At 39.9% G+C, this 12,216-nt stretch overlaps 1 protein-coding gene across 2 annotated transcripts in view; it reads left to right on the forward strand.

Moving 5' to 3' along the window:
* Positions 1-6,166: 6,166 nt before the first annotated feature.
* The window catches only part of ZFPM2 (zinc finger protein, FOG family member 2), a 440,007-nt gene continuing 433,957 nt past the window's right edge, over positions 6,167-12,216 (forward strand). The window contains exon 1 of one of the 2 annotated variants that reach the window (XM_045861592.1): positions 6,167-6,349. In XM_045861592.1, coding sequence (XP_045717548.1) covers positions 6,310-6,349 — 40 coding nt within the window. In that variant the 5' untranslated portion in view covers positions 6,167-6,309. The remainder of the gene's footprint in view (positions 6,350-12,216) is intronic. The other variant, XM_045861593.1, reaches the window with a different exon arrangement.

Here is a 12,216-nt window from a genome sequence, read left to right on the forward strand (position 1 = left end):
TTGGCTGGAATGTAACAAGAATCATCTAATGTTAATCTAGGCCAAATATAACTGTTAAAAAAAGCTGGGCAGGAATTTATTTTAGGGAGACCCAAGTATCTTAGTGCCGTGAAAGGCGCGAGTGCTGCTACAGCCCGTGATGGGGGTGGAACAGGACGAGGGAGGCCATTTCAGTCCCCATCTCGACTTACCTCAGGACCTTTGTTTTATTTCTTTTTTCTCTCTATTGCCAAACTATCACTGTTACTCTGGCCACAAAGTGATAACCGTGCCATAATTCCAGAGGTTTTACTTCTCCTTAATTCAAGAGACCAGCTCAAGGATGAAGCTTTTGATACAACCTAGATTCCTGTGGGAGGAATTTGATCACATTTGGGTCAGGTGCTCCTCTGGACCCAAATACGCACCGTCAGGAGCACAGAGTCATGTTGTATAAACATGGCTGTCACCCCTATACCTATGACTATGTGGGCGAGAATCAGAGGTATTAGGTGTCTTGGGATAAGACAGAATTACCCTCAACTTGCTGTATTTTGCTATGTATAATGTGCACCCATGTTTTTGGCCCAAACTTTCATGACAAAAAAAATCCTTTGTTTTAATTTTTTAATTTAATTGTTTATTTATTTAAATTTAAATACTTGTCTTATTTGTATTATAAAGGAATTATAGCATTTATTTTATAATATATTTGGTATAAGAAATTTTATGTAACAAATAAATATAAAATACAAAAACAGATACAAGGTATTTCAGGTACTACCCATGTGTAATACACATCCTTATTTTCCCCTCAAAAATGTGGGAAAAAATGTGCCCATTTTACATGGCAAAATATGGTACCTTTTCTTCAGTTTATGCTAGCACCTTCTGTGTCCAGCACTGGGGATATAATTCAGAAAAAGGCAGACATATCTCTTGCCTTCAGGAACCTTACTATCTAGTTAGGTGTTTTGGGGCAGGAAGGGAACCAGTCAGGGATGAGTTTCCTTAAATTGCCAATATAACAGAACAAGTAATAGCATGCAGACAAAAAAAAAGTGTTCTGAAAGCAACTGAGAAGAGGTACCTCCCTCAGACTTGGGAGGTCAGTGATGTCTTTCTGTGAAAAATCACATACATTCTAAGAATACAAAGATACAGAGGGGTTAGCCTGGTCAAACAGATGAAGGAAAATACATCAAGGAAATGACCAAGACTCGAATGTTTATGTAAACACAGAGACAATGTTGATGGATCCAAAACAAAATAATATTGGAATGTTGATGGGTGTCTTTCTTTGGATTTACCAAAACTTAGATGCTGAGACAAAATAAGACAAAATTACTCCTCTGTGTTGGCATCCCTCTTAACAGATTTTTCCAAAAAGGATGGCCAACAGCAGCATTAGGCTTGCATTCTCCATGTGTAGCAACTCTAGCTTAGAAACAGCACCTTTTCCTCAGTGATTTTAGGAAGAAGTTCCAGCACTGACTCTTACAGAAACAGGTTGGGCCATTGAGCCAATCACTATGGACACATGACTGGAATATTCTGATTGGCCAGGAATTGGGGGACTGAGAAAGGCCCCACTTGGATCACATGACCAAAAATAGTAGGTGAGGATGAGTAGTTCTTCAAAAGATAATACAGCATTATTGCCAGAGGAAGAGAGAATGGAACTAAGCAGGCAAAAGCAACACATACTAAAATTCAGGGTGTTACTCCTTTAATACTCATTTTATACTTGGAAGTGTGTTATGTGTTATACAGACTCAGTAACAAAGAAGTTTTGGATGGGAGATGGCAATTGAATTCATCCAATGACTCTCTTCTATCAGAGTAGTAATTGGGACATAAAAGATGATTGCAAAGAGTAAAAACTTAAATTATCCACACTTTGATTATCAGTGTATCATCAAAATTTCCACATAAAGAGAGTTGTCATTCTTAACCCATATTGGTTCACAGCACTTTTTTCACAGATTTCTTTTTAATGTGAATTTCACAGACCTGCTCCTTAGCAGATTTTTCTACACACATACTTCTTTCAAGGGATTCCCAGTCTATATGAAGCTCAAGTTAAATCTCCAACCTAGATCAACTGAATGTTTTCAAAGCCCTTGGCTCCTTTGAAAGTAAACTAATAGTCCTTTTCATAGTTATAATGTAGCAATGTCAGTTAGATGAATTTGTCGATTTTTAGTTTCAAACTGTTGAATTATAAAGATACAGAAATACTAAGCATTATTTTCATAGTGCATGCCTATTCAATTCAATGTCACAATCTTAAATCGAGGCAGATAAACTGTATTCAATTTCTGGGGAGGATACCAGGGCAAAGAATTAAGTCTTTCTGAAGCTTTTGAACATTGTTTACCCCCGTAATAAAGTAGGCAGCTTGCTGCCTAATAAGATGAGGCCTGGGAGGTTGCTTTATCAATTTGTTGATCCCTTGGAGAAAAAAAAAACAGATATTAAAAACAAATTCAAGAGTAAGACATACCTGAATGCAATCCATTTGCAGTGAGAGCACATTTCTATACTGTGCCAAATAAAGAATTTTTGTATAGAAATGTATTCTTTCTATTTTGCCTTCCCTAAATACTATGCTCAAAAATTAAATATATCTGTGTCTGTAGAAAGCACTTTAGGGTTTCTTTGCCTTTTTTGATAAGCAATATTATAAACAACCATAAATTTGTGAAAATGTTAAAATGCTAAATTTGAAGGTTTTCCAGATAAACTACCAGATGCCCAGTTAAATTTGAATTTCAGATAAGCAACAATAATTTTTTAGGGTAAGTATGTACCAAATATTGCATGAAACATACTTATCCTAAGAAAACTATTCTGGTTTATTTGAAATTCAAATTTAACCAGGCATCTTGTATTTTAATTTTCTAAACCTGACAACCCTATAAACTTGCGGAAAATATTGTTTTATTCATTTGTAAATAAACATTTGATTTACATATTAAAGTAGTTTTCGTACAACCATCTCATTTTATTGTGATGTGTGTTTTCTAACTAAGAATATACAATATATTCTCATTGAATTGGTAATAGAATATTTCAAGCTTTTTTTTCTATAAACAATTTCCACTCATATCCCTTTTAACTCTCAAAGAACTTTATGAAGAAAGCTAGACTGAGGTAGATGTATCTTTATTTCCGATTGGTTTCAGACCAATTTCTTTAGCATTTGAGGAAATATTATTAAAAGTTGTATATTTTATGTTTGTAAAGTAACCAAAATATATGATTTTGAATTATTGGTCTTCAAAAGCAGAAACTTTTCAAAATGAACCATTATGCAGAGATGAAGCAGTGAGTCTAGAAAATGAATAACTCATTTTTAACTAAATGAGAAATTATTTTGGTCTGTTACTTATACATTTTCCCATTTATAGTTAAACAGTAATTTGCAATACACAGAGTATTAGTTGTGAGTTGTGGTTTTCAATATCACAGACCCATTTGTTGCTGTGGTTTTGCAATATCATTCCCTAATGCTTTTCTCAATTGTGGTTTTCGTAATCATTGTTTGATAGCCATGTTGCTGTGGTTTGGGGCTGCTATAACCATTTGGACAGAGATAATTGCTTATAGGTATTGCTGTCTTTTTATTGTATAACCTTAGTGAGTTAAACTAGAAAAAAATTAACTTTAAATGTCATTAACATTCTCACTAAAAAATGATGAGAAAACACAAAATGTAATACTATCCCTTAGTTTAATTCATTCGTATTAGCTATAATTAACATATTTTATAAATTTAGACAAACTATATTTCTGATAATGGAGTCTGGTTATTTTATCAATCTTGCTTTGAATTCCGACTTTTGCTTCTTTCAGCTTTTAAAGTGAATATTTAGCTGAGATTTATTTGTTTCTCTTCTGCTTTGCATATTTAACCATTTCAAATGCCAAAAGAAACACTAACTGTTATGATATTTTAATTCCAGTGGGCATTCCTTCTGGGTGATATAAAAAGTCAGCCAGTTCTGTAAAAAGATCTTTAAAAGCCATACTATACAATACATCCCATTCTAAGCACCCCAGTTTAATTGTAATGAATTGAAAATTAATAAGGCAAAAATCTGTAGTTCTCTGTCTGCTTATTCATTTCACGACACAAACACAAATAACCCTGCTTTTCCTGGTACTTACGGCTTTAATTTCTTGGTTCTTCAGGGGAGGGACTTTATCAATTTAGTGCATTTTCCACTGCAAAGGACCATGTATTCTTATAGCCTCATATGGCAATAGTACTAATGGTAGTGTAATACAATTCACAATTGGTCTTCAGCTCTGTATTAAGATTCTCTCAGCCATACCTTTCACAGGGCAACTCTTTATACCTTCCAGAAGATGTCCTGATGGGGTTATAAATGATGCTGATTACAGTGCCTTCTGCACACCGAGCAGCCTGCATTATGCTCAATCAGCCGAGGCTCTCTCCTGACCCTCAGACACTTTCAGAGTTTGGTGGGGCTCACTCCAATGCTAGTCAACCAAAAGAAGGGAAGTGCGGTTTCAGAGCAGAGTGGGTGAGCTCACAACCTGGGGGAAAAGTCAGCAGTATCTGGGGGGACATATATTAACTGCAGTGGAGTTTATTAGTAAATACTGATTACATAAAGCAGCCAGTTAAACACTGCCACTTGGACAGAAGCTACTTCCAGCTTACCCAGGAGAATATATTTAATACTCAGTGTATACGAAACTATGAGAAACTAAGCTAGCCTCATGCAGCTTAACTTGGCCAAAATAATAACTATACAAACCACTTCAAAAAATTTGTTCTTCTTCTGACTTGCAGTTTTCAATATACTACCCCCACACAATAATTGAATATGAATGAAATAAAACTTTAAAAGCCAAAGAACCATGAAATAGTTATTGGGTCTTACCTGCTTGGGAAATTATGGCAAGATCAAATCTTTTATTAGTCGCCGGCTGCTTCCTTGGGGCAGAAGAGCTAAAAGAATGAAAGGTCGTGGGGCCGGGAAGTGACATGGGAACTTCCACAGACTTCCTCTAAAAGTTAGTGTCTGACTAGAGAGGGTTCATTTCCCACCTAGGGCTAATCACCTAGCGAATGGTCCTCCTTCCTGATGTGAGAAAAATGTCCGCCTGCGTCCAAACTTAGAATTTTTACAATCTGACGTGGAAGCTGGAGGTGAGACACAGCACTTTAAGGGCGCCGCTCAGCAGCATCCCATCTGCGCGGGCCAAGTGGGGGGATGGTCCGTGTCCACGGTGGTCTCCAGGGAACCTTGAGAGCAATGAAATGGTCTCCTGAGAGCCTGGGCAGATGAGAGGAGTTAACCGGCCCCAAGACACACAGTTGGCATTTGTGATCAGCTGGCTCTCGCTGAGGATTTTGCCAGTGGCCTAACCTTCCTGCCAAGAAGCTGGAAGGGCGGGGGTGGAGGCTAGGGGAGGGGGCGGCATAACTGGAAGCACAAAGTTTATGGAGACTGAGATTTCTTTGTGCCCCGCCGGATAGGCGAGGCGTGAGAGGGGAGAGTTGGGGTCCATCAGAGGGGGCTGTTGGAAGAAGTTGCCAGAAGGGGTGCTCTGGCGGATGACTAGCGCTGACGCGGTGTCAACTGCAGAAGGTGGCCTCCTTCCAAGCCCTCCCCACGCCTCTCACCCTCCAACCCCCCACCGTGCTCCCCTGCACCCCACCCGACCTAGGCCGGGGCCCTGGTGTGCGTCCGGACTGGCTTCAGATGCAGCCAATCCTCCTTTCGCTGATGGAATAGTCTCCCCTCCCCACAACCCCGGCGCGCCCCTCCCTCGCGCGCCTCGCCACCTCCCGCGGCAGAGCGCGAGCTGCGCGGCCCGGAGCGGCGGCGGCACGCTCGGGAATCTGCCCCGCACGCCGGGGCCAGGGGAGAGCAAGCGCGCTCCTTCTCCCGCGCCTTCCGCCCCTCTCCCTTCGGCTCGCTCTCCTTTCCCTCACTCCTTCTGTTCCTTCTTTCCCGGTCCCCCCTGTCCCTTTCTCTCTCCCTGTCCATCCGTTTGTAAATTCCCGTCCCCCCACCCCCATCGCTCCCCCACTCTCCCCTCCCCTCCCCACTGTCACACTCTCTCTGCCCCCCTCTGTCTTCTCATTTGCCTGCTCATCGCCAAACGTGGATCCGCGGCTCCCGGAGGAGCCCAGCGCCCGGATCCCGCGCGCCCGGAGCACCTGGAGTCCGGCCGGCGGCGGCGGCCCGAGCCTGGCCAGCGGCGGCGTCGGGAGAGGCGGGAGCTGAGAGAGCGGCACCCGGGACCGCGGGGACCGCGGGAGCCCCAGTAGCAGCGGCGGCCGCCGAGATGTCCCGGCGAAAGCAGAGCAAACCCCGGCAGATCAAACGTAAGTTTGCACGCGGGGCTGGGAGTTGGTGGGATTATTTCTGGGGAGGGGGGCGCGCGGGGCGGGAAAGGGAGGGAGCCTCGGGTCAATCCGCTCCTGGTTCTCCGGATTTGTCAAACTTTGCCTGAGCATCCGGAGGGAAGCTAGGCAGCCACAGACAGACAGACAGACAGACAGACAGGCAGGCAGGCAGCCGGAGCGCCGACCAAGAGGCTGCAACGAACATCCCACGATTTCTCCGCTCACTCTTCGCGCTCCCGGGTTTCTTTTTAATTCCAACCCCTGTCCGTACTTGGTCACCGCTGCTTTATCGTTGAGCCTCACTGGGCAGTACTTAGATGATTATGATTTTGGTTGTTGTCATTGTTGTTGCGATTGACGTGGTGCTTCCCTGGGGGACCACTTTTAGCATCGAGGGTGAGAACTTAGCTTTTCTCCGAAAAGCTGGTGGAGACCTCGGGGCTGGGGAGGCAAAGTCTCTAGGCAGTGGGAAATCAGGGTCCGGGTCTCCTGGTCTTGGGCGGTGCCAGAGCCACGCCAAACCCGAAGCGAAACAAAAAGTAGGTGTAAAAGTTCGCGCCTCTGCAGCGGGCGGCCATGCGCCTCCTCCCAGGGGGCTCTGGGCTTGCGATGAGCAGGTCGCGCCTGGGGTTCAGGGCTCCTCTGTTTTTTGTGGCCGGGACGCTCTGCCGAGTGGCGGTTCGGTTTGCGTCTGGCCCTGCAGGCGCGGTGAGTCCTCGCAGGGAGGGGCCGCCCGACACTTCCCACCACCTAAGCTGTGAGTTCAAGGCCACGGGTGCGCAGGAGAGAGCCTGACCTAGAGCCCCCGAGCCCCTGAGGACCTGGGTGACTTTTAGGGGGCACAGCGGGGCGACAGGCACCTGCCCAAAATACACACTTTCCCAGAGCTCAACTCGGTCAACTTTTCTTGTGTAGGGTACAATTCCTCCAATGGTGTCTTGTTGCCCTGCAACACGTCTTCAACGCTTTGGCCGAAAAGGAGAAACAGCTTTGCTAGTGTATGTTTTTCTGTCCATTTCTTCGTCTTATGTAAAGTCGGGCAACTAGTCCAAAACTGATTATCGTGCAATTTTAATAAGGGTTTAATAGAAACCCTCCCTTTTGATTATTAATCACACTTATCCCATCCCCAAAAGTTGAAAATTCTGTTTGGTGTAGTTTAAAAATAAATCGTGTCAATCAACTTTTCCAGAGTGAAATGGGGTCCCTGTTATAAGCAGGTTGCTGCAGTTAAGGATTGAGATCTTTATATCCGTGTACAATTGTTGCCTCTTATACACGATTGTAGCTTTTATTTAGTGGGATTCTTCTTTTATACTTCAGTTCCTCTTCTGTGCAACTTGGGCTTCTCCTTTTATACTTCAGTTCCTATTCTATGCAAGGACTGGACTTAACTTTGGGCTCAAAGCAGTTTTAATCAAGTAGAGATACTGTTCTTGAAGACTTTCACTTTTTCAGAGTGATTATTCATGGTTGTACCTAATTGCCTTTTACTTTTTAGTACTAAATCGATCGTGTCCTTCTGTTTCAGTGTTGTATTTTTCTAGTACAAAACTGCATATTATAAAATATGATTATAAACATTAAATGCAAATGGTTTTTAGTTCAGGGCTGTTGTCTAGATTGTTAATAAATAATTAATATTAATTGATTGTATGACACAAAGACCATCTGATTCTACTTTGTTATCTTCTCAATTAGCTACATTAATTTTTTTTTCTATCCTTCTGTGTCCACCTCATATAATTGAAGATTAAAGTGTTGGAACTAATTGCTGATGCTACACTTGTGTTATAGGTCATAAAACATTTTAGTGGCTTATTTGAAACCTGTGATTTATTAACTATTAAAAAAGCTTGAAAGTTCTTTCATTTGAGAGTGAATAAATATTATATTTATGCTTATGCATAGTGGTCTTTGCCTGCTGGTAGATGCATACATATGTATTATAAACACACTTGCATTTTTGGATTCCATTTGGGGTCACGGTGGTAATCTATGTAAATGTGGACACACTTCGCCCCTTGCACTGTTAAGGAAAATGACAAATTGAAGGTCTTTGAATTGTGATATTACAGCAGTGCTATCTAATGGCTGGGTATTTGGGGGGATGGTGGCGGTGGAATAGTTAAATGTGGTTTGACTGGCTGTAAAGTCATTTTGGTTGCAGCCTATCGACATTTGTCTCTTTTTTGCCTGTCCAGGCGTAAGAGCAGTTCTGCAGATGGAGAAGTTTGTCTTGATCCTCAAAGTCGTTACTATGATAGGTCTCTCCCTCTAAATTTAGTAGTGTATAAGAAGTGCAGCTGACTGTTATTATTATTACTGCTATTATTACAAACACTGTTGCTTTTGCTATTCTGGATCAAATGTAAGTTTGAAAAATATCATAGAAACTGCTTTTTGAAACAAGGGCATTTTGTGCAACTAATGAAACTGCATTTTAAACTTGGAAATGTCCTGAATTTGAAAATAAACCTTTGGCACTGCTGATAACACACACCCAGTTTAGAGCAACTATGACAGGCAAAAGTCAGCTCAGACCAGAAACTCTGAAGACAGTCAATTTAAAGGACAAAAAGGTTGTTGGGCACAGTTTTTTTTTCTCTTTTACTGCGTACAGTTCCCTGCTATCTAAAATTGTGATTTATGCAGTATTTTAATATTTTGCTTATTCTTTCCCCTTGGGTGCTCTCCGGGCAGCGATAAAAAGGCGACGCTGAAAGAGCACCATTAATTTGCTATGATGACTGGCCAGATAAGAGGAGATAATGGGAAAGATAAGCGGAGAAGATATACCATCAGAAACCCGATTATTACCATTAAAATTCCAGCCCAGCAATCTGCAGAAGCCTGATAATTCCTTCTCCGTTTCCACCACTTTGGATGATAAGGCAAAAAATAGTCACTCAGTGCTCCTTGATTAGACTGCCTGGATTTCCCGATAATACAGTGATAAATTATGTATTTTGCCCCCATGTTTTGTCCCAAAATTCAGATTTTTTTTTTCCTATTCCAAGACTACATTTTCTGTCCTCCCCTCAGAAGCTTTCTCTCCTAAGCTATTATTGTCATCCTGGCTTGATAAAAAGCCCTGATAGGACGGGAGGTGTTTGGTGTGGGAGCCACATCGCGCTATCAGCCCATCTCCTCGCACAGCTGCTCGCCGTTGTTGTTTTTAGCCTTATCACCTCCTGCCAATATGCCAATAAATTGCCCAGATTGTTCTCCATTCTGGGGCTGCACTGCAAAATTTATGACAGAAATGATGATTTTTTTTCTTCTACCAACGCATCTCTTTATGATTAGTAAACGTGTTTGTGTGCGCAGTTTTACTGGTTTCTTCTCCGAGCTGTTGTCTCTGGTAATGTGTTTACCGCCCTGTGGGGGCCCCAACTTCAGTGCCACTGAAATGTCCTGGCTCTGGGAAAATAACCGTTTGCTTGTTTGTTGCAGATGCTGCCAAGTATTTAAGGTAGAGGTGGAAAAGGGAGGAGAGGAACTCAAATGTTTTATTCTCATACCAGATTAGGACCAAACACTCTTCATACTGTGGAAGTACAGTTTTCTGAAAACTTTTAGATTGCTGGATGTTTCCAAACATGGAGAATATAAATGTTCAGTCTAGTTCATATACCAAATAATTTGTGGCAAAAGAAAAAGAAAGGGTGAATTAAGAGGCATAATTTTTTTTGAAAAGTGAAGTGTAGGTATTGGGAATTTAATATGCACTTGGAAAGTGAAATGTTCCATGTTAAGAATAATCCTGTTAGCAGTTTTGTAGAAGGGTCAGTGCAGAAGTTGGAGTCTGTTCATAGTGAATAAATTACCTTTCTGTTATTTGAGATGATCTAATACTTTCAGGCCGTAGGAGTCCCTGGCTGACACAGTGGTGTTTTCATGTTTTATGCCACTTTTCATAAGAGTAGGTAGTATTTAATGTTTTATTATGGTTTTAAACTGAGAGTGTTGCGTATTAAATTTATGTAATATTTGGTAGTGTGAAAACCTTTCACCAAGTCATCTTCAGAACCTTAAAAGTATGGTTTTCAAAGAAGCGATTGTGGTTAGTTTTCATTGTTCTAGTACAGAGCTCTTATTTGGTGTTTCTTAAATTAATGCTTAATTTACAATTTCGAGGTTAATTATCTATGGTATCATCATTAATATTATTTTTAAAAGGTTCGGGAATGCTCTACACATTTGAAATCCATCAGTCATCACTCTTACTCAGCTTGTCTTGCTTTCACCTGCCAATTATTGACAGGCTTTTGCTTTGAAACAAATTGCTTATTTCATCTGAGTTTTAAGAATAATGAAATATAACATTAAAAATAAGCCTTTCTTTTTGGTTTATGATATGTCTCATGACATGAATTTCATTTTATACATTTTTTGGCAGAGTAACATTTTGGAATACCTGTTTTTACACTGGCCATGCAATAAAGGATAATACATTTTATAGAATAATTGTTTTATCAATTAAATAGATTGGTACTCACTGTAAGGTAAACAAATTAATTTTTTTACAAATGTGAAATATATTAATACATAGGATTTTCTGGAAAAAATCTAGGAATAATATTTAGTAGATTAAAAAGTAGGCAAATTTTAAGATGGCTAATACACAAATTCTGGCTTTTCGGAGAATAAAAGATCATTAATCATGTAGGCAGTTGTTTTTTTAAGTTCAGTGGAATCAACAAGGGAAATATGAATGCGGTAGCATTTTCATCCCTAGTTGCTGTAAGAGTTCAGACCAGAGCTTGGCGATATGACTTGGAAAGAGCAGCTCTTATGTTTTCCACTTCTGGTAACTTTCCAAAGTGGTTCATTTGTAAAATCATGGAGTAAGGAAAACTATGAAGTTTAGTATCAGATATCACAGTATTTTTTAAGTAGATGAAGAAGTTCGAACTTTTCTGTAAATTGTAGTTAGAGACCTTGTGAATAATATAGTTTACTGATTCAATTATAGGGCGCGTGAGCATCTCTCAATTTCACATACGATGTCAGTGTTTATTTTATATATCACGTGGTTAATAATACATTTTTATAAATTTTATTTCCTGAGCTATTTAAACATAGACATAGAAAATACGATATGACTTGTCAAATATTATTTAAGTTGGTGCTATTAAGTTGTAAGAAAATACACAATTAGATGATTTGCTTCTGAGTTTTATATTCTGCTAATTTAAAATTTATTATCTATTTAAGGGTTAATGAAAATATTTATACATCAATTTGTTCTGGGAAATTGTGGGTACAAATTAAGATATTCATTGGTTATCACATCAAGGGTATAGACTATACCTGTATTTATGTTTTGCCTAAAGAGTAGTTAGTGTAAATTAAGTTCACTTTGTTATAGTTAAGGTGACTCACTTCTCCTGTTCATGAACTATTCAAGGTCTCATCCATGTTATTTCTGCTCTTTGAGGACTATTTAAGGACTGATTGGGCCTTCCTTTCCTTCACATGACAAAAATGACCAAAAAAACCCGAATTTTGCTCTTAGTTATTATCGCTGGAAAAAGTTTTGAGACAACAAGATTGAAACTAATATGTTTGCTAAAATGAGATATTTTGGACTAGATATATAGATTTCAAATTTTGATATATTTACTCTTCTCCATCACCAAGGCAGATCAAGAATGGACTTATTTTCATTTTAGTCATTTCCCCACTTTCTAATATGTAACTTTTGTAAAAAAAGGGTATTAAACAAATAAACTAATTTACTCATTCTAAATTCTTTAATTTATTTTTACATTTCAAGAAAGTGCCTTTCCAAATGAACTTTCCTTCAAAATAATGTTATGTTCATATTTTAAATGAAGTGA

Source organism: Phyllostomus hastatus, unplaced genomic scaffold (assembly GCF_019186645.2).
Source record: "Phyllostomus hastatus isolate PE091 unplaced genomic scaffold, TTU_PhHast_1.1 phas_scaffold_21, whole genome shotgun sequence".
NCBI lineage: Eukaryota > Metazoa > Chordata > Mammalia > Chiroptera > Phyllostomidae > Phyllostomus > Phyllostomus hastatus.